The 22,614-nt window shown below is 44.9% G+C and overlaps 2 protein-coding genes across 2 annotated transcripts; both read right to left on the bottom strand.

Moving 5' to 3' along the window:
* Positions 1 to 3,943: 3,943 nt before the first annotated feature.
* mogs (mannosyl-oligosaccharide glucosidase) lies at positions 3,944 to 9,012 on the bottom strand. Its single transcript, XM_084465576.1, has 5 exons — positions 8,956 to 9,012; positions 7,976 to 8,330; positions 7,291 to 7,514; positions 6,684 to 6,877; positions 3,944 to 6,271 (listed from the first exon to the last, which is right to left on the bottom strand). The coding sequence occupies exons 2-5, from the start codon at positions 8,325 to 8,327 to the stop codon at positions 4,501 to 4,503; spliced, it is 2,541 nt and encodes an 846-aa protein (XP_084321702.1). The 5' UTR covers positions 8,328 to 8,330; positions 8,956 to 9,012; the 3' UTR covers positions 3,944 to 4,500.
* Positions 9,013 to 9,313: 301 nt separating this feature from the next.
* On the bottom strand, positions 9,314 to 22,366 carry pdcd4a (programmed cell death 4a). The gene is made up of 11 exons (XM_084465530.1): positions 21,963 to 22,366; positions 17,572 to 17,850; positions 17,208 to 17,305; positions 15,219 to 15,332; positions 14,541 to 14,762; positions 13,625 to 13,722; positions 13,220 to 13,334; positions 12,027 to 12,134; positions 11,701 to 11,811; positions 11,279 to 11,418; positions 9,314 to 10,518 (listed from the first exon to the last, which is right to left on the bottom strand). The coding sequence occupies exons 1-11, from the start codon at positions 22,006 to 22,008 to the stop codon at positions 10,467 to 10,469; spliced, it is 1,383 nt and encodes a 460-aa protein (XP_084321656.1). The 5' UTR covers positions 22,009 to 22,366; the 3' UTR covers positions 9,314 to 10,466.
* Between the last annotated feature and the right edge of the window lie 248 nt (positions 22,367 to 22,614).

The raw sequence follows: 22,614 nt of genomic DNA, 5'->3' as shown, positions 1-22,614 counted from the left end.
GTGTTGTAGTAGTAGGCCTAGTTTGCTCGATACCTCTGGGGTTATATATTTTTAAGGTTACTTGGGGTTCTCCAGGATATTGTCAGCTTTGTTTGAATCTTGAGTATCATGGTATTGAGAAAATACAGGATGTGAAAAAACACTGGGGTTTAACTGGTCATATACCATAGGAGTCCTTTGCAACAGAATCTTAGATTCATAAAAAGACACTATGGCTGCGACAGACAACTAAACTTTCTGATTTTAATACACCACGATGCACAGGCATGTCACTAAAGCCAAGGTATGAGCTTAAAAAAAAGGCTTCTCTTCCTCCTCCAAATCACATTCTGACATGTGTCCCACACTGAAATCCTTCCCCCGGGGCGCAAGATAGAAAAGAAGGTATCCAATCCCAAAGCTAGACACAAAGGAGCTGCTAAGATACCGCAAAAAATGGATTGGGTACTGCGAAAAGCACAGAAACCTCTCCCGGAAACACGACTCGCTATAAATAAAATAAAATAAAACACTCCCCTTCGCTGCCAAATTATTTTTTTCCATCTAAATATCTCGAATTCTTTCTCTCGCTGTTCCTCCCGCTCTCTGTATCTCCCCCTCTCTTCTCTCTTTTTCTCTCTCTCGCTCTCCCTCTCTCTCTATCCCACTCTCTCTATCACTCTCATGTCGGCCTGTGCATAGCGACATACCATCATTTGAAAATTGAGTGTTTCTAAGAAAAAGACAAGGGCAGGGGAGAAAAAGAGGAGCGGAAGCGTGGTGTTTCTTTTGAAGAAACAGCTCTCCCTCTCCGCCGCGCTCTCATTCTATCTCTCCCTCCATCCGAGTGTGGGAGTGGGCTAGGGAAGCCCAACATTAGGCCCCTGTGCAGTGGCAGGTTTCCCATGCGTTCCAAAAATACTTCCCCATTCGCCCACTTCAGTCCCCAGCTGGCTAGGGATAGGTTAGCATCATGCTCAGCTCTCCTCGTCCTCTACTTTTATTTTTTATTTATTTATTTTTTCCGCTATAGGCTCTAGTGATTCTTCAAGCATGCCCCCAGACTCACCCACACACTATTCTAACGTTGCTCTAAACCTAACCCTTCTCTTCTGCTGTATCCGTGCACACTCTTTAGAATAACAGCGCATGGGGCCTGATGCAGCTATTGGTCTGCCTGCCCCTGTCTATTGGTGACTGTTAGGTGGTGTGCGTTATAAGCAAATGAAACGTTATATGGCCGTTACCAAATGAGTTTATCATGGAGGGAATTAGTTTGCTATTACGTTTTAGTCCCATATGATATAAATAATTACTCATGCTTGTTTGGATGATTAGAATGTGTCATGGATGATTATGCTAGGTTGGGGAATTATCATTTATGTTTAAAAAAATTTTTTAGGAGGATGCTTGTATTAATTTCTTCTAATCAACTTTGCCATGATATAAGAGCAATTACTAGATACAGAGGCATAACATAATAGTCTCCTCCAGAAAAAAAGCCCTTGTCGACTAATTGCTCGCACTTCTCACTAGCAATAGCTATTTAGTCTGAGCAATCGTCTATACAACTTAACTCGAGTGAATTGTATTTGGAGATGAACTTTAAAACGAATCCCTCCTCTTATTCCTGCAAAAACACCATGCCCAACAATTCGTATTTATAACGACGTACAAAGAAATTAGTGTAATTAGTGATCATTACTGCTCCGATGCACACATCACGGGCAGACCAAATACAAACAGATTGCAACAAACGGCAAAGCGCAACAGACATGTAGAGGGAAACAGATGAAGAATGGTGAGAGCTCGCAGCTAACAAAAGTAACTATGGAAACGGCTCCACATCGCGCTGGCTTCCACCACGACTCTCTCTCCAGAAATAAAAACTGTTGGGCTAAGAGCGAATCAGGTAAAGACAAAAGATCCCGGGTGAACCTATTTATAGTGGCGCTTACATAACATATCATAGCTTATGTTGGTTCAGGCGAGTTGGGTGTTTAATAGCAAGCTTTGGGAGGGAGGGTGAAGGTCTTTTGCAGGAGGAACTATAGGAGGACTGTTGTTGTAAGTTGTAAGCAGGCCTACAGAGAGCGTATTATTTATACATAATAAAACCCCAAATAAGAGTTCTGTGCCATTATGAGAATAATGAGTCCAAGAATGTAAGCGAGAAACGTGTAGACCATAAGCGAGGGACACTTCTCTCATCATGAGATATGGCTTAAGCATAATATGCAATCCGACATGCAGTCTGCATGGAGAGCCTGTGGTGAAAAAACCGAGTAAAAAGGTAGGATCAATTAACAAACTGATTTTCTATAAATGTGTCATCAAACCTTTCAACTAAATGGATCCATTAGCATAATTATCTACTCATACTACTTTAATTCTAAGCAGTTCTCTATTAGTGGAGGGATGGCGGAGCTGTGTTCAAAGGGACTCTTCTCAACTCTCAAAAGGCTTATTAATTAGCTCCCTCTAGCATACATTCCCCGTAATTACATGGCAGGGCGCGCGCCACACAAAGAGAGCCAGAATTGTCAGCTGTTAGAAGTTGGTTTTTTTAAAGAAAAAATGGGAAAAAAAATACTCTTCATACCACTGGTCATTTTATGACTGATTTGTATGAACTAATAGTGTGGTACAAAACGCAATTATTTAATAGATTGGAACCCTGTTCTAAGTTTATGAGACGGCTACTAGGCAAATTTCGGTCGGTGATTCATCTGTTTATTATGCAGGTAGGACTTCAGTTAGCCGTGATGCCATCATCTTCCCGCGGTATTGTGCTGTGGGGGGGGGGGGGGGGGGTAGATTGCGCACAGTGTGTGCGTTTAGGAGATGTACAAATAAAAGCCATCACCTCAGAGAGAGATAGTAGAAAGGCGGAGAGAATATGGCTCATCGTCGTTCAAATCCCTTCAGGATTCGTTTTGCGTTTGCAGGTCAATGGGTCAAAGGCTGAGCTAGCACATCTCCCACGAATGTGAGCCCCAAGGCAGTGATTGTGCGCAAGGATTGACACATCATCGACTGCTAAACAGCGTTTCGGTAAATGTACAGTAGAAAACCGCAGATCTAGCCTACTGGTTTTCTTCAAATGTGCCCCAGTCACTCTGCCATGGTATGGCCTATAGATGCTAACACAATGACTGCGTTGACCAAAGCTTCTGGTGTTATATAAAGGGAAACGGGCAGCCTGGGGGGTTGAAGCTGCTGTATTAAATTCAGTACTATGGAGGGTTGAGGAAATAACGCTATGTTGAGTTCTGCAAGCCAACACTACACCCGTTTCGAGGCTTTCAGCCACAGCCAAGCGTTCAAAAGGATTCATAGAAGAGGTTGGAACCCGGGGGTCATGAACACAGCTCAAGGAAAAAGCACTGGTGCTTTTTATGGCCAGGGTTGTTTATTTTGTGTCAAAGTATTAATAAGACCAAGTCCACTGTACGCCCCTGTGTACCGAATGGTGTTGTCAACGAGTGAAAGGAACTTGCAGTCACTAACTCGCCTTCGCTCTGTGGAAGTAATGCAGTTCCAAACCAAGATCTCGCCTCAAAATGGTTTGAGTCAAACCATAGAAAATAAATAAAGATCTAGCTGGTGGTTATCAATGTCAGATTTTCACCCTCCTACAGAACATGTATACCGGTAGGTTCATATGTCTAGTACTTAGAAATGGCTTGTTAGAGAACGATTTGAAGTGCAATGAAGAAATATTAATCAGTCAGTATCTACAGAATATTCTGTAGATAACTAATTAATGAAGCACTCATTACTGAATGACCAATACAATAACAATTCTATGTCCTCTACAGCCAACACAAACACCCAACAGCAACGTTTGAAGATATGATTTATTGTTTCTCAATAAAACATACTTCAAGTCAGGATTATTTTATTTTAACCCCAACCCTTCCAGAAGTAATGCTGATAAGATAATCACAGACAAGTTCCACCCTTTGAATTATTAAATCATTAATACAACTGGAGAATCGTGACAAAAATAATTATTGGCACTATTGAAGACAATGCCCCTCGTTCATCAGCTTTATCAAAAACACCTGTTATCCTGGTTGCTCAAACACTCATCTTTTTAAGTAGTTTCCAGTTGATTAGGAAACACATCCAAAAAAAAGGTGCAATTTCCAAATGTCAATTGACCCTCAAATTCATCCTGCATATCTAAATACAGGATTTCTTGTATTTGTATATATAATGTATTTTCATGGAAAGCCAGTGGTACACATTCCTGAAGCTGATGCGGAACAAGAAGCATGGCATTTATCTGTCCAATGGCTCCACACATAGCAAACACACGGCATGACTACGACAACAAAATGTGATAAAGCAACAAGGTTTTTTTTTTTTTTTTTTAAATCACCTTATTAACACCTATTCTGGAAATAGATATTTTGGTAGAAAACATTTGAACTAATACATAATGCCTGCTTGAGCATCAGCTGAGCGATGGATGAGGGCCAATTACTTAAAGACCTTGAGAAAGGGTCTATAGCATTAGTACTGTTCTGCCATCATCAAGACGGTCAAGGCTGACCAGCCAGTGAATGGATGGCTTCCTTGGCCTCGGCCAGTGTTGTCATTGTACTGCTCCCATATATACCCCGTCTCAACGTACTGCCTGTAAACGTTGTTGACGATGTTAGTCCTGAGTTCATTATAAAGGGCTGCTGCCTTCTCCTGATACAGCCCCTCCACACTGCTGTAGTGGTTCAGGGCTCTGACAGCCAAATAATTGATGTTGATCCAGATCGGTCCCCTCCAGTAGGGGGCGTCGTGCTCCGTGTTTCGCTTCATGTACATGGGGTCCGTCTTGGAGAGCGAGCGGAGGCCGTAGGGCGTCCACAGCTTGTCCGGGTCCCTCATGTCTCGGAGTATGTGCTCCAGCTTGGGAGAGTCGGCGTGCAGGATGTGCAGCAGGAACGGGAAGAGGCTGACGTAGCCCAAGGCGTTCACGTGCTGCAGCTTGGGCGCACGCCGTACTGAACGCACGAGGCGGGCGACGGCATAGTGGTGCCGTGGCTGACCGGGCGGCACGTACACCTTCTCCTGCTGCAAGGACACGGCCTGCGTGTGGTTCCCGTAGTCGCTGTATGCCCCCAGCTGGTCCGACCAGTGGAGCTCGTTCAGCAGGCCGTTGTCACTGAGCACCTGGTGCGTCTGTTCGTAGTCAGCGTGGGGCTCCCCGAGGAGCCGCGCGATGCTAGCCATGATGCCTGAGGCCAGGGCCATCCAGCAGTGCAAGTCCACGTGCCGCTCTTCCCCGGACGGGTGGGAGGCCCTCGGGTAGTCGTCCAGACCGGAGGTCAGGGTCTTCGGGTTCAAGAAGAGGTTGGTGTCCTTGTCTCGGCCCCGCCAGCGGTAGGAATTGGGCACGGGTCCGGACTGTGTGGTGTTGTACCATTCAAACCAGGTCTTCAGTCTTGGGAAGAGCCGCCGTAGGAACGCCAGTGTGGGCAGTGATGTTGGAGCGTCAGGGTTGGAAGAATGCTGCTCGATGAGCTCCTGCAGCGCCAGGAAGAGGGTGGGCGGGTTGGCGTTCTCATTCCGCTGCACCACAAACTCACCCGGGACCTTGCTGCGTGCCTCGTCGCCCAGGATCTGCTCGCGAGGGATCCAACCCTCCACGTTGATGAGGTCTAGCCAATGGGCGGTCGCCTCTCGCGTCACCTGAGGGTCCCATTTACTGAGCAGCAGCTGGTGGAAGCCCTCGTCCCAAAGGAACCCCCGAGGGAAGAAAGAGCGCGAGGGAACGGCGGTGAACAGCGCGCCCTCAGGATATAACAGCGGGTATTCGTTGTAGGCCGACTGCACCACCGACTGGCCATAGAAGTAGCCCATTCCGCCCAGCATGTTGCTGAGGGCTGCCTTGCTGAACCTGACCTGAGCCTGACTGAAGCCCTTTCGTTCCAGGCCGAAGGTCCTCTCAAACCTGGCGTCAAACTTGGCTTTCCTCCTCTCCAGCTCCTCCGTCATGGTGACCCCGACCAGCTGGTTGGGTCTACTGTGGAAGCTGGCCGACTCAAACAGAACCTCAATCTGGAACGGGGTCTCTACGGTTACCTGGTGGACCAGGAAGTCGCTCTCCTTCCTGGGGTCGTCGGGCTGCTGCTGGTGCTGCTGGTGTGGAGGCTTGTAGGTGTCAACCGCAATGTAATGCCTCTTTTCACCAGAGGGAGGGCTGTAGACAAACCTCCGAGAGAGGCTGTTCTTTACAATGTCGGTCAGCCGCTCCAAGCCTGGAGTAACAGTCTGAAGGTTGTTGTAGCTTAAAAGACGAGAGAAAATCGGGGCACATTTATTATTGGTTTTCCCTAAAGCAGCCTTGCCTTCCCTTGCAGCCAAAGCATTTACAAAAGAAGCGTGGGTGGCCAAGGATTTAGTAAAACTGATTTAGTGAGTGCAGCCACTACGCAACTACTGATTAAATACCTCATCAACACGCATTGAATCATGAATCTATAAATACAGCACTATTTTCCACCATCATACAAGATCGTTTTGTATGATTCCTATAGCTACTCTGCACACAATGCTGACACAATTTATGTTTGCTTGGTATTTCTCACTGAGAAAAAAAAGCTTCTGCTTGATTACTAAATTGTAACTCTAGAGTCTGTCACCTTATTTTCAATAACTACAATCATCTTTCTTCCACCCTTCAGAACCCCTCGACATACCAAGCATATTTGACGTTGGACAGCTCCCCAGTGACAGGCTTGCGGAAGGTGATCTTGAAGTGTCCAAGCTCCTTAGAGAAGCCGGTGATGGATCCCAGACCTTTCTTCTCTTCCACGTGAGCTTCCAGAGAGCCCTGCGTATCTGCCGCTGCGTAAAACATCAGCGAGATGACTGGCGCTTGGCGGGAGGAACTCTGGTGGTGCAGTTTAAAGAACAGAAGAAGGAGAATAAGGGAAATCAACATTTTGGGAGGCAAATACTATTACCGTTTAGGTTTTGAGCAGATGTTGCAATCCGATGGGACTAACGGTGAATTCTATATACACGTCATTGAGTTGTAGGTGGTGGCATCTTGGATAAGGATTGCAGACACTTGGGTTCAAACCTAGAAGCTTTCATCTGGCAGTCAAACTGTGTAACCACTAGACTATCGTGCCCCCAGGTAGGATATATCTATTTCCATAATAATAATATTATAGCATATGTGAATTTCAATTTAGGAAAGCAAAAATCTAATCTAATCTAAATTTTCCAAAGAATAAAAACAATGAGCCTACACAGATTGAAGGAACTTGAATAAGAAGTGCTATAATCCCCGGTCCTCACATGCTGTTTCGCCGTGATCCTCCAGGTCCAGTCACCACCGTGGTCCCCGCCCCTCCGCTTGACAAACTCGGTGGTCAGGGTGAAGTCCTTATCGCGGACCTCCTGGACGCCGAAGCTGAGGCCGTCGTGCATCAGCCAGCCGTAGCCCTGCAGGTTGTCCCCCTGCTCACAAGTGTGCCTCAGGTTCACGTCCATGCTGGAGAACTGCCGCATCCACATCAGGCCTGCAGAGAGAGGCATGATATCAGTTTGTGGTGCGTGGGGATGGGAAAATATATAGGAAGATATGTATCAAGGCCTTAGCTCCGAAATGCCCAATCCCGGTTGCTATGTTAAATGATTGGATGCCCTATCTGGCTGAAGGGGGACACGGCTGCAAAGACGGATCGCCACGCCCCACACCTCGCCGCCGGTGTCCCTAGGTAGTGACGTCTGAAGCACCCCGGAAAGTCACTTGGACAACACGAATGGAACGCCACGTTCAGGGTTAAGTTTGGGTTCTGGGTTCGATCCCAAATGTATACAGCCTGCCCTGTAGGCATCAAGATGCCTTACCCCTTTATGCTCCTTATTGATACATCTTGATTAACTGTGTAAGCCTGCTTTGGATATACCATTGTCTACTAAGGAACTGCTCAAGTAAATAGAAGTAATAGTAGTAGAAATAGTAGTAGTGAGGGGTTACCTGTAACGATGGATTTAGGACTTCTGGTTTTCATCCCAAAGTAGACCTGAGGCCTGTAGGATCCCCAGAACCTCTCTGGGGAAACCTCTGCGCTGGTGCTGTTGTCATTGAGGACTCGTGGCGAAGGGTGCAGTGTGGCCACACGTTTAGCCAGGCTGGACCGCATGTACAGGGCATAGAAAAACCAAACCAGGCTGAAAATGCAAAGGCCGATTGAGATATTGATAAACACTTTGCCAATGTCCACTTTCTTCTTCTTCTCCTTGAAGTGCAAGCCAATGGGCTTCTCGTCTTTCCGCAGGAGGGGTGCAGCTTCCCCTGCCCCAACCCGCTTCCTCTGCCTGCCCATCATGACCTGCCGAAACAAAGGACATTTATATAAATTAACATTGATACAACACTATAAGGTGATAGAGGTGAGCTTCCGTCTTCCAAAATACTAGAATGGAGTTGCCTGGTTCGCACCATAAATAAATATATTATGTTATTCTAATGTATTTGAATGGTTATGGAACGTGTACACAGTAGGCTACTCAGTATATTTTGTATGCTTTTGTTTAAGGAATCAACTCACATTATGCACTCGTGCTTTTGTTTTGTTCATGCAATTATTATACAGGAAGCTGACAATAAAGCTGCTTGCGAGATTGTATTGTGTCTGTGTATTGTATCGAGTTAGCACGTCTGAGCTGAATCCTTTTGCTTGAGGAAGCTGCAAATTAAATGTTTTCATTCTTACGACAAATGGAAAGAAGCTTAACTGAAACACTGCTATTACTCCTTTACGCAAAGCATGTCACCAAGCTAGGCATTTGACGTGCAGACGGGTGCCACACTGAAGCGTTACCAATACGCTAAACAAACGACTTTGGCTAAAGCACACTGTATATACATTTAGTGATCTAGAAATGCTTCGCAGGGTTCAACAAGAGGTATATATTTCATTGCGCTAACTTTGTTTTTGAATAACTAATTCTCACCTGTCAAATGAATGGCTCAGCTACTCATTATCTGCTGCTAGCTTGGCTATTCACTTCCTGGTCCCGCCCCCATCGCCACTCCACCACTGACGTGTCCCAGCGTAGATCTATCTACAAACACACCGTCTATGGTTTGAAACCCGGTAACTTCACCTTTAGCAAGCACATTTTCCTCACTTAAGTTATTATAATCGTTACATAATTTACTTTTTGTAATTCATTTCACGTCCACATCTTAAGAGGTTAAAATCTGGGCAAATATATAAATATTAAAAGGCCTAACATAACGATTTGTCAAATGTGCATGATATTTTCCCAGCAAAGAAACCGGTTAATTAAGAATAAGATCACATTTTTGAACTTTTTTTTTTTAATGAATGTAATATATTGTGTTCCATATCCCTTACTTTGGTCAACATGTGAAATTATACCCACAAACACTGTATAAACATAGTCTGGAACATACATCAACAAAGTCTCTGTAGCGAGATATAAACCAGGGCATAGTTTTTATGGACACTTTTAGCAGAATTTTAACATTCATTTTTAGACCAGGGTAACCAGTTACCAAACCTAAGATTAGCCATTCATTGGGGTTTCAGAATTTCATTACACTGTGTGACAACGCCATATGCCTGTCTAGTCAAGTGGCTATTACAATAGTCAATCACAGGTTACAGATTTCCAATTTACAAAAATAACCAACCCCAATTGACTCTCACCTGGCGAAGCAATGGGCCAGTTAGACATACATGCCCTGAACAGAGTATCATATGAATATTGAAACGGTACACAAAATGCTTTTTTTTGTCTTGACTGCTTTTCATTATGAACAAGGGCCTTAATACGCAGCGACAGGGACAAGGAACAGAGAAAACCCTGCAAAAGAAAAATCCCAGTACAACAATGAATTGACAAATGAAAGCATGTACTTCAGAATGAAATCATACATGTGCAGCAGAATAATTAAAGACTGTGTGCTGCTGTTGTTGAGCTCTGCTACAAAGTACTATTTGCTAAGTGCTTTTCATTCTGTAATACAATCAGAATCCAAATTATTAACAGGGACGTACAAATTCCAAGGTAGAGCACGGCAAAAGACTTAAAGCACCAAATAAATGTCAAATAAAAAAATGCACCCTGAAGGAACCCATGTGACACCTTTCACTGCCTGAAATCAAATCCTTCCGGGTTTTGTACAAAGCCTAAGGCGCAGAAAAACCTAACCTTAAGAGTTTAAGTTAAACCCAGGCAGTCATGAATACTTTTTACAAATTTTATTGAAATAAACAGATGACGGGGACTGGGCTTCCTTGGCCTCATGTCGTCTACTCTCTCCTACGTTTCGATGCTGGTTTGGATGTGTGTCGTGACAACAAAAGGTACAGCAAGGTAAACTAGCAGGCCGGTGAACGGGCAGATTCAGATTACAAGATGAGTGGAGTGCAACGAAGAGTGAGGGAGTAAGGCGCCATGCGCCTTCTTCCTTGCTCCTCCCGCTCTGCTCTTCATCAGTTCTTGACCAATCCGCCGTCTCCCTCACTGACGAAGCGCTTTCGACCTCTGGTGGGCAAAAAAAGAAGAAGCATAATCAACTAATGCAATGAGGACCGTTGGCTGTTGGCAAAGGGTCTGAGCAGTCAACTGGGTATATCTTATAAATATCAGACGCAATATCAGGCCCACAAAGGAAATTCAATGTTTGCTGCTATTTTGCAGTATTCTTGATCTTTATTAAAAGGTGACATATTATATCACCAGGTTTGAGTGTGATTAGCCGTTACAAGCAGTTTTCAAAATCGGCTTCTTCTGACGACACAAGTGAGCGTGTCCACCTAGATGTATGACGGATAGATGAGCAACGTTTGCTACAGTCCACTGGGTAGGCTGGTAGACCTACCTGATCTATGCAGCGCAGATCTAGGTGGACACGCCCACTTGTGATGATGTCAGAAGAGGTCGATTTTTGAAACTGCTTGTAACGGCTAATCACACTCACACCTGGTGGTGTAATATGTCACCTTTAATGTACGTGTTATTTTGGTGCAAGTGTATAAACAAGTTGTATATGATCAATTAAACCAATCACTCAATCAAAAACGATAACCCTTAAATCACACTGCATGTCACCTTAAAATAATGCCTACCATTACCATTATGTGGAAGGAATTGATGTGGCATTCGAGTCCAATGAAATTCAACAAATGACAAGTTCATTGACACAATGTTGATGTCCGATTAGACAGGCAAGTAGATAACTCTCTGTCACAGTTACTGGTGTCAGGGGGTTTGCGTCCCCTAGTGGTTGGTGCGTGCCGCTCACCTGGATGGACAGGTGTCTCTGAGATGTTTGCTGATGACCGACTCCTGGTAACACAGGTCCACGAAGGTCTCCATGATGGAGTGGGCGTGCGGCACGTCCAGGCAGATCTCTGGCAGCTCGTCGTACACACGCTGGAAACCCTGAAACCCGTTCATCCACAAAAAACCTGCATCACTACAACAGGTTTCGTCAACAGAACCTAATGGCTAATAGTCAATCAAATGGTTTATCCATAGCGACTTAAAAGTGAATACAGGTAGAATGTCTTCAGGGAGCAGGCAGGGGTTAGGGCATCTGGCTCAAGGAGGTCTACAGGTAGGCAGCAGATGTGAGGATTGAAGCCTACCATTCTGCCGGGTGTCCCAACATCCTAGCCGCTACACAATCCTTTCCCACCAGTTTTTTTTAAAACCCAAACTGACCCGGTTCATCTGGTCCACGGTGATGAGGCCCGACTTCCAGAACGACTGCAGGAGCTTCACCATCATATGGATGGCGGTGTCCCCTTTGGACTCCAGCACCATCACTATAGCCTGAAAGGCAATGCAAACAAATATAAAATAGAAACACAAGATGTTTTAATTCAAATATAAATTTTTAATAACATTTAATGTGCAACTCATTGATTAGTAAATTATAAATAATTTAAAATAAATAAATTCCATTGAATGACGATTGACCACAAGGTGGCGGTGTTGACAATGTCATCCTGTGGTTTACAACTTGTTCGGGTCTAGCTTGTACATACCTCGTAGACTAGCTCGTGGTGGAAGTGGGGTACTTCCAGGTCCTTGAGGCATCGCTCTGCCTCTGACACCTCCCCAGACACCAGGTACTCCTTCAATAGCAGGATCATCTGGAACACACACACAGAGTTTGGATACAATGTTTTGAGTCAAAGTAAAGTTCAAATGTATAATGTGTGCAATCTCTGACACGGTACAGGATAAGAGAAGGCAGCAGATTGAGGCACTCAATCACTTACATTTTTTTGGTGAATGCCAGGCATGCATACAAAAAGATCTTTTGCAGATCAGTAAGTGCCCCTTCATCGTTGACAAACACAACTTGTATGTCATAAAAGGGTAGCTATCTAAGATGCCATAAAAAAGGTAATACAATCATGACTTTGTTCTAGCAGAATCATTCGTTTATCTTACAGATACTGGCCGTACGGAGCACAGAGGGCTGAAGATCAAACTCTTCCCAACATGTTTTTCACAGACATATGGCACAGCTCGGATAACTACAGGGTTGAACTTTTATGTGAACGTTTAATGAGAGACTGTTATTTTTGCATGGCCTCTGAACTCACGTTGGCTGTATGCATTTAAGCTAGAGAGAGACTAGACAAGCTAAAAGAGGAAAAAGCCAGAGACGACGACAACAGGGATTTGAAAGAGGTCTCCTGCCTCTTCTTCAAACAAACCACACTTTAAACTCCTGAGGTTGAACAAACTATTGAGTCATTTTAAAAAGCCCAGGAGTATGCTACCAATACGCCAATATAACCCTACCTTGCTGGTGTATTATCATCGCTATTTAGTGGTGTGTGTGTATTACCGTAGATAATTAGGTATGTTGTGTTGTGTGTGCATGCTAGATTGATGTTGTGGGTGCATATAAATAGGGTGCTCTTCCCTTTTGTTTAGGAGATCCAACATCCTGTCAACGACAATTTCTGCTGAACAAGCATGACCGCAGATAGCACACTTTACCCAGAATGCATTTGCTATCAGATAGCCTATCAGATTCACAGTCAATACTTTCCCCAATGTTCACAATACTTTGTGGCCAAAAACCGAGGCAATTTTACAAACACAATTTGCCACCCTTTACTGAACACCTCATTAGCAATCAATCTTCTAAGCCAAATCTTCCTCAACAATGTCTGATTAAAGCCATCTCTCATCGTGGCGCTGTGCCAGGCAAGGGGCTCACCTCCTTGACGAGATGCTTGACAGGCCGCAGCCCACCGCCAACACCCCACACGTTGTCTAGTCGTACTATCTCCCGCTTCATGGACAGCAGCACGGCAGCGCGGTCCAACGCCGCCCTGGAAAGATGGCATCAGCAGAAGCGTGAGTGGAAAAAAACAACAACAAAAAAATCGATTCTATCCACACACACCTGGAAAATGTACTGCTCTGACTCAAAGGGCCCCTATGTGACCACCAGTAATGTCACGCCATTTTTTGAAACCTATCAACTGGTGACATCCCAAGTGGGAGTGTCCATCCAGAAGTATGATAGAGCCAACGCCAGCCTAACACCTTTGACGTACTGTATTACACACTGTGTAAAAGAGAGAAAATAAATGAGTGATGAGGTTATCGTTTCCCTTACCTGGCGTGGACACAGTCCACCTTGCCCTTGTAGCAGTCCAGGAAGGCCATGGGCAGCACGTGGTCCGCTATGGCTCGGGCCAGGAACTGTCCCAACATCTGGGGCACAAAACACGCCAGTCAATCTCGTCATGTCTTCCAAAAGGTGCATGTACACGCAAGACACACTGGGTGTGTTTTCCTGGCCTCCCCCTCAATTAAAAGTAGTTTTGAGTAGGGGTGTAATGATATAACCTGACAGATGGATGAGTGGAGCCAGGCGGAACGAAATTCATCTGGCGAGAGTCAGGTTAGTAATGATACTCATTCGTACCGAAATTTTTTCGGTACGGGTCTAACGGTTTGATGCATGTTTCATTTCGGTACGTACCTAAAAAATAAAAATGAAAAAAAATAAAGTTTTTATTGATTATCACACACTCTGTGACTGTCTTGTCTTGTCCTGATGTTTTGTGTTGAGGACCACAATGGTAATAAGTCCTGGACTTTATTGTGTTTTTATCCTCAATTGTATTTGATGTCTTTTCATTTGTGTAAGGCATTTGTTGATACAATTTAATAAATCAAATTAAAATCCAATTGTTTAATAAAAATAAAATAATAAAAACTGCTGTACCGAAAAACATACCGAATGTGACTTAAAAACCGAGGTATGTACCGAATTGTGACTTTTGTGTATCGTTACACCCCTAGTTTTGAGTAGATATTATTTGTTCTGCAAGCAAAGATACTCGAATTCACACACAAACATTGCCATTACAGTTTCTTCTGATTGGTCCCACTAGTATCATATCCACATGGCAGTAAAAATCACCCGACACCAATAGCCCGTCGACAGCTGCCGTATCCATTGCCGGATTCACCACAAATGGCGGTGTTTCCTCCCTGCGTTTCCTTTCCCTGGTCCTGCTGCCTACCTTGGGGGCCTCCGGGGTGTCCAGGATGAGCTCAGGCAGCTCCTTCAGCATCTTGTCGAAGGCGCGGGCCATGTCGGACTGGGACAGCTCCTTGCCCAGCAGGTCGGACAGCAGGCGGGACGTGAGCTCCCGGTGGCTGGCCTTGCCCTCGAGGGAGAGGCACAGAGCCAGGGAGGAGAACTCGAACTTGTGAGCACCCAGGTTTAGGCCCTTCAACAAAGCCTGGGGCAAGGAGACAGAGACAAGAGAGAGAGACAGAGAAAGACTATTAGATTGGCTCAATGGATTATCCGGGGAAATATGAATTTTACATTGGGAAAGACTTAGTAGTTTTGATGGCTGCATTGTTCTGTTAAACTTGTCAATATAAATTAAAAAAAACTGCAATATCAGGCACATGGTCTGTAGGTTGATTCATGCTGGAGTATCTACATCTAGAGCAGTGTACCCCAACCGTGCCTGATACCAATGTGGGTGGTTGATTGGGTACAAATGATGTGTGGAAGCAGAGATGCACAGAAATCTTAGAGGTCTGGGGGTCACAAAATAATCTGAACCCAAAATAGTGTCACGGACCAAAACAGGATGAGAACCACTGATCTAGTCAGTTATGCATATAGCTTCTGGATGGACAAAAACCCTTCTCATGATCCGTCTGTGTGTGTCGCTTCACATTACCTGGACTTCTTTAGTGTCTCCGTGTTCAAAGTACTCCTTGACGATGGGGTTCACCGTCTTCTCCAGCATCTTCTCGTCCAGCTCCGGCACCACCGTGGCGTACACTGTGTCACCCTGTTCAGAGACACAGAAGCAAACTTCACAAAAAGCTTTACAATTTCAGTTGGATTTACAATTCATTTATATGAACTTCTCTCATCTGGTCGAAATACCTTGCGTGTATGTTTACACACTAATCATTATTTTATAAATCAAGAACATTATTGGATTGGAGGATTCAATCATTTACGACAGGGGAGAAATTCAACTCAGGGAGGGCTCAAAACAGATATTTCTTCAGTGCCGAATAGAACAGATGATTCGGTGCTCTGATGCAACACGTGTGCACAGCGCACAAATATGCACCACTTCATAATAAACACCAGAGTCACTCCTAGAACAAAGGAGCCCTGGCACACGCCTCACTTTTCCAGTTCCCTCTATAAAAATAACTGAGCCTAAACTATGAGGAAAGGAGTGATCTGGCTGAACAAGACATTAATAAATAAAACACACTGCTTTGCTCACTAGCAGTTGTTTATGCCTCCCCAAATTGATGCAGTTGATGGATGAATTCGGTTATACTGCGATTACACAATTCAACTCCTATTCCACCCTTCAAAAAAAAAAGTGGGTGTTTGGTTTTGCGCAGGGCGTTTCCCCTGGGCCACCCATGGCTGTTTACCTAAAGCCACACTGGAACCAAGGGAGTTTGGAAAGAAACTGCATGACTCAAGACTGTTTGATATCAAGTGGGACGGCCCGACCAGACGCTCCATTCCCACGGGCAACCAGAGGCCACACTGACCGACGCATGACCAAAAAGCCTCAACATCACCTTCGCTCTGGTTTGATTAGCACCTCAGAAGGTCAAAACACTGTGATTGTGATGGGGACACACACAGCGATCCGAGTGTTTGGATACCGGCGAGTATACACAAGCAGAATAGACCATCACATTAGAGAGACTATGTGGGGGGGGGGGGTGCTTTCTGTCCACTGTCTGGGCTCTGCGTCCCATAAGTAGAGCGAACCATTGGGTTTTGTGTGAGACTCCTCTATTCAAGAACAGAGAGGGCAGCTTGGAGCGTAGTTCATCAGAACGGAGAGCGTATGCGTGTTTGTTTGTATTCTGCGTGTGGACTGACGTCAGTTGCAACGTGAGGTCCTCTCGTCTCCACTGGGGCAGAGGTCCCTCATTGGTGAAAACAGATGGATACAATAACATGATTTGACCTGTGGGGGTGCAACACTGGCTCACACTACAAGCATGTCACACACACTGCAGGGCTTCCCACAGCTGTCTATAGGCGAGGCGCATACTCCTCATAACTCCGTTGTGATTTGTTGTTGTTGTGTGCGTCCGTGTGCGTACAATTGTGCCCTCGGTGAAAGAGCGCAAGGCACTGCAGACTCAGCAGTCCAAGTCACCGTGGGTCCGGCGTGGTCACCTGCTGGAACCTGACCGGCGGTTGCCTCTCTTCATGCCCCATTGTTTACGAGTTTCAGTTTTCAGTTAACACCGCTAATTTGGCCGTGGAGTGACCCAGTCGTTCCGCGTTGAATATCACCGGCGCTGAGCTTGAGCAGACTGGCCACTTTGTTTTGGTTGTATTTCTACTGTTTCTACAGAGTTCGCAAATGAACGTTTTAAAGTTGTGGTCTTCTCGTTTCCATATGAAATACGTCTCTTTGTGATCACCCACGATTACTTTGTGGGTGATCACACATGATTGTTTGACTGACGAATTTGTAAATACACATGATTGTTTGACGGACAAATTTGAGACGACTCAACACGCTGCCTCCTCTCTTCAGATCGTAGGGTACAGCCCTGGGCCATCGCATGCCTCTTTCTCAGAAGCACTTCCCCCTCCACTCAATTGTCTTCGCGGGGAACCCGGCACACAGAGAGTGAGACGGACAGACAGGGAGTCAGCGTGTACTGACCTGCGCCACTTCATCGTAGTTGGGGTCCTTTGCGTCGGGCTCCTCGACCTCATAAACCATCCCAGCGGCCCCCCACACTCCTTTCCCACCGGCCCCACCTGGGAGACAAACAGCCCATCAAACAACAGTCTCTTACATGGACCTGCCTCAGATTTACGTTCTTTGTCCTTGGGTTTAGTGAAACGTTCTGCAAATACAAGTTGATATTAGAACAAATATGATTAATAGGGGAAAGGATGGCTATCACTACATAAAGGCTGACATCAGAACAATCCTAAGCAGACCCCATTGGCCATTATACATATATTTGCATACGTTGTTAATGAACACATTTTAACGATCTTCATTTCGTCTTAAAACAGACCTTTTTTGGGCAGGCCACGTCCTTTGCCGGTGCGTGACTTGCGGTCGTTGGCGTTGACCTTCCCCTTGGGACTGTCCCCGCCGGGCACCAGGTCCCCCGACTCCGACAGTGAGTCGCTGGTGGAGTTGCGGGACGAAGACTTGCGCAGCCGGCGCTTGGCTTTGGCCTTCAGGCGGGCCTCGTGGAGGGCCTTCTCCTGGGGCGTCCAGTTACCGTTGACCTCGCAGTCGTTCAGGTCATCGTCGTAGGCCGCCATGTCACCGTCCAGAGCAAACACACCTGGTGATTGGATGAGAGGAAACCACAAAGGACACGCCCCCTTTAGCGTACACAGTGTTAAGCCAATGTATTTCATCCCCCACTGGAAACTTGGTAGATAAAATAGTTATAAAATGACCTTCTCGAAGAGAACAGCGATTGACAGTTTATTTCAGCCCAAGTAATTTTCTCTGCAATCAGTTGCATTTATGGTATGAAGCAAACAGCATAGCTTCGGTTCAACTAAACCTCAAGAACAACAAGACACAACACGAAATACACACTGAGCAACAGCCAGTGAACCTCTTATTCAGGTATGCTGTGTTGACATGTTTTTGAAAGGAGATATGGTTTTAACCTCCACCCGATGCTAAAGAAACAGTCGAGTTCATTCATTGTTTTAACGAATGACCGACCTATAGACGACTAAAGGTGATGTGCACCAAACAACATTTTCCAAAAGCTCCGTTCTTGGATGAGATGGTACAAAGCATTTTGGTTGTACACATCGCTAGTATCGCATTAACCACTATCGGCAGACTTGCATATCACAAGGCAACACTTGGCAGTCAGTCTCATCTGATAATCTCTCAACCGAAACAAAAAACCTTAAAACAGTTGCCATGTGGGAACAGGAACTCTTTAAATACTTCTTCCCCCTTTTAACCAACAATCAGGTGCTTAAGAAAGGTTGCTGAAGACACCCAAACACACGCAGCCTTCACATGGGCCGGGTAGCAACCACATCAGAGCCCGGTGGTATGCCACAGATGGCCCCCGTGCGTGGGAGAGCAGCACAAAACTTGCTGACTGCAGGGATCTGTTTTTATTCTCTTCAGCCGTTTTCGTGTGCTCTTCGTCCGTACCAGCGGAGGAGGCCGATGCTCTGCCTGATATGGCTGCCGTGGGCACTCACTCGAGTCACATGACCGTACGGTACCGTAGGCGGTGGGTGAGCGGGGGGGGGGGGGGGGGGCAACGAGGACAAAATACTGGCGAGTCGTGTAATGAATACTCAGTGTGTCCATACTCCGCTGTGTCTGCCAAACTCGGCAGTTGCTGCCCTCATACACAAGCAATGGACGAGGCCTATTCAGTTATTCTCTTTGGTGACTTCCATACAACAAGTATTATGCAACACCCTGTGGACTGTTGCATGATTGTGGTAGGGTCTAAAAAGGGGAAATTCTACTACGGCCACAGTTTGCACGACCACAGTTCTCTGTGAGGAATACAAACATGCAGGCGAAGGGAAGGCAAGTTAGTGCGGTGTGGGCTTACAGCCCAGATTTAACCTGTAGCACTGGGACAACCAGTCACTAGCCACTCTGCTGTAAACAAGTGCGCACGTGTCCCGTGGACTCCTCTTGGGCTCCACTCCCCCATGCAGGCTATATGCCACGACCCCGCCAGAGTAAATTAGGGACCGGCCAATGGCCACACTGCAAGCTGAGATGCAGGCCAGCGAGAGGAGAAAAAAAAATGAAAAAAGAAATTCAAGGCTGAAGGCCAAGGCAAGAGATTGCGAAACTATAGGAAAACAAGACTGAGCATAGCCGAGTTAAAAAAGGCATAGTGTAAGTCAAGAGTATGTTGAGCAGACATATGTTGCTCTATGACACATGGCTGCTAGACTTGTAAAGCTGGTTTCCTAGATTAAAGACTTTCCTTAGATGTGTAGGTTCTATCCCTCATGACCACCTATATATACACAGGTTGATTTATTAGTAGAAGTGTGTAGTCTTTCGGCCCGAGAAGAGGAACATGGCTTATTTTGTCTGAAGAGTGCTCCATTCGCATTCTTAGGAAATTGACCTACTTTTTTTACCACTGTACATAGTAGTGGATGGACTGGCGCGCGCACACACACACACACACACACACACACACACACACACACACACACACACACACACACACACACACACACACACACACACACACACACACACACACACACACACACACACACACACACACACACACACACACACTTCGGTACGGGTCTAACGGTTTGAGTCACGTTTCATTTTGGTAAGTACCGAAAGAAATTATATATATATATTTTTTTATTTTTAAAAACGTTTTTATTGATTATCACACTCTGTGACTGTCTTGTCTTGATTTTTTGTGTTGAGGACCACAATGGAAATAAGACCTGGACTTTGTGTTTTTATCCTCAATTGTATTTGATGTATTTTCATTTGTGTAAGGCATTTGTTTGATACAATATCATAAATCTAAATCAAATCCCAAAAAATTGTTTAATAAAAAAAACTAAAAACTGCAGTACTGAAAAACATACCGAACGTGACTTAAAAACCGAGGTACGTAACACACACACACACACACACACACACACACACACACACACACACACACACACACACACACACACACACACACACACACACACACACACACACACACACACACACACACACACACACACCTAACCCTGGCGGTGTAAATGTCATGCCCTGAGAAATATAGAAGGACATGACAGGGAATACATACTGTACAGATCACTGATCTCTGGCAGCCATAGTGCAGAGTGGGTGTGGTGCCAACTGTTCAACGGTCATTATGAACAAGATGCATATAGCTTTCAAAAATGCTAAAATATAGTTGGAGAATTATCTTGTTAACTTTGTAAAAAAATGTGCTTTTTGGTGAATTGTGAAAACTTCTAGGATGAATAACTGAAAACCAGAAACGATCAACAGAACAGCCATGCTGTGCAGTAAAGATACAGTGGAACAGTATGGCCTTAGTCAAAAACAATCCACCAACGAGCCACTTCCCCAATGTACTAAAACACAGAGTACAGTCGCACGTGGCGACTGCTCCGCACATTCTGATCCCAAACATGAAGACGTACACAAAGTAAGCTGTGTGTTTGTAAGCAGTGGGCCTGCTAGGTCGACAGCAGAGCGACAAGCAGACCGTAGCATTCTGTTTAGTCAGCAGGCCATGAGGAAACCAGGCCCGACATTTATGGCATTAAGGCCACTCCATAAAGCTTTCCTCTTGATGTTTATCTAAGGAGTTTCAAAAACGCTCCTAAGACCTAGGTCCAGCAGATTCTGATCCTCCAGAAACGAAGCAAACATGTTTACTTTGGTTTTTTAGGGTTAACAGCAGACAGGATACATAGCTTTTAACAGTGATAGCTTTAGAAATACTGGATAAAGTAACATATTTTTGCTGGGCAATATACAAACTTTGTTATGTGCCAATAGAGAGACAGGTTGATTATATCCATAACCATAAATTAATCTAGACTTTATTGAGCTTTTTTGCAAACAGGCTATTGTCAATATGAATATGAGTACATGCTGTACAGAGTGAATGCAAAGGTGTGGATGTATGATGTGGAGCATCATGCATCCAAACTAGAATAAATAAGCAAACTATAATCAAATAAAACAAAAAGGTACATATTTTCAAATATGTCTCATATGGTTGCTGACTGTGTTCAAAGCAAAGACATGTTACGTAACTTGCAAAAACACAACATTACAATTTGTCGCATTCCTATTGGTCCAAAAGGTAAAGAGTAGTGCATGCTTACGTCACCATTGTACTGAATGGATATACAGTGTGCAGGGATATGTCTAAGAGCAGATAAGAATGCTCCACCACGACATGAAAGCCAAGCGAACATATATATGGCACGCCTTTGTTTAAACGCTCGTCCAATTTATAAAAAAATAATTTCCGTGCACCACATTAAAAATGGTCACACAAACAAATCACACATCGGAGCGGAAGTGACTGCCGTTTCGACCAATCAAACACAGTCCGCGTATTAATCTTGTCGTATAGGTTTGCACCATTTTAAAAGTCTATCAAAAATACTGCACGATCAAATATACTAGCGTAAAATAGTATCCCAGTGGAGGAAGCAAACGGCATGGTCCAGATTTGCAGCTGACGACGCAGAGGGCTGCGGGGGGCTTGAGAGCACATGGAGCATGGCTGGTATCGCAGCCCATCCCTTTCTTGGACAATGGACCGCAGAACGCAACCGTCTTCACACAACCCAAATTCAATGTGTCCTTCGACGCGTTTGCATGCGATCGTCATCGAGACGATTAATAAGCACTGGGTTATTAGTAAAGATAACTCACCCTCGTGTTGCTGAGCGGTGGACCAAGTCTCCACTTCGGTCGCCATGGCGCTCTGTAAAGGCTTGTTTATTTTTTATTGTACGTTCTGTCAAATAGCTGCGATCCCGACGGGTTTAGCGAATTAAATTTTCAACAAACAATACCTAAATGGTATCTTAAATTAATATTTGGACAAAAAGCGTGCTAAATATAAGCCCTACTCGTCGTCTAATTATTGTTGTTTTTTGCTCACTCGATGATACAATGAGAATATAATATAACACTTGAAAAAAAGATGCAAAATAGCATGCAATTAAACACACAAATCAAGACTATAACACTCCAGTAGGAGTGTTCGAAATATTCGGTCAAAACAACCAGCTTGAAAGAAAATGGCTAATCGAAGCACATTTCAACGAGCAGCCTGCAAGATAAACAAAGTCTGTTTTTAACTTTGGAAGTAGCCTGAGTCGAGGCGGAGTCACGTGGACACAACGCTGGACGGGATTGGTTAATACAGGGGGCAGGTGCCGTTCACGCTAACCAACCACAGAACAGCAATCCATAGCATGCAGAAGATTAAAAACAACTATGGCAATGGCAGTCAGATATAAGATGTTGACAGCCGTAGTTATGTCTCACTCTTATTTGTTAAACATTTGTTAAACACGTG

This window comes from Micromesistius poutassou (assembly GCF_964030765.1).
Source record: "Micromesistius poutassou genome assembly, chromosome: 3".
In the NCBI taxonomy this organism is placed as follows: domain Eukaryota; kingdom Metazoa; phylum Chordata; class Actinopteri; order Gadiformes; family Gadidae; genus Micromesistius; species Micromesistius poutassou.
This window is presented reverse-complemented; position numbering and strand designations above follow the sequence as displayed.

Excerpts from the sequence above, each read along its gene's own strand:
- mogs (XM_084465576.1), bottom strand. The coding sequence starts at position 8,327 with ATGATGGGCAGGCAGAGGAAGCGGGTTGGGGCAGGGGAAGCTGCACCC. Across the intron at positions 7,515-7,975 it reads TCCTAAATCCATCGTTACAG|GCCTGATGTGGATGCGGCAG; the intron begins GTAACCCCTCAC and ends CTCTCTCTGCAG. Across the intron at positions 6,878-7,290 it reads GGATCACGGCGAAACAGCAT|AGTTCCTCCCGCCAAGCGCC; the intron begins GTGAGGACCGGG and ends CTGCACCACCAG.
- pdcd4a (XM_084465530.1), bottom strand. The coding sequence starts at position 22,008 with ATGGCGACCGAAGTGGAGACTTGGTCCACCGCTCAGCAACACGAGG. Across the intron at positions 17,851-21,962 it reads CACCGCTCAGCAACACGAGG|GTGTGTTTGCTCTGGACGGT; the intron begins GTGAGTTATCTT and ends TCCAATCACCAG. Across the intron at positions 17,306-17,571 it reads ACGTGGCCTGCCCAAAAAAG|GTGGGGCCGGTGGGAAAGGA; the intron begins GTCTGTTTTAAG and ends TTTGTCTCCCAG.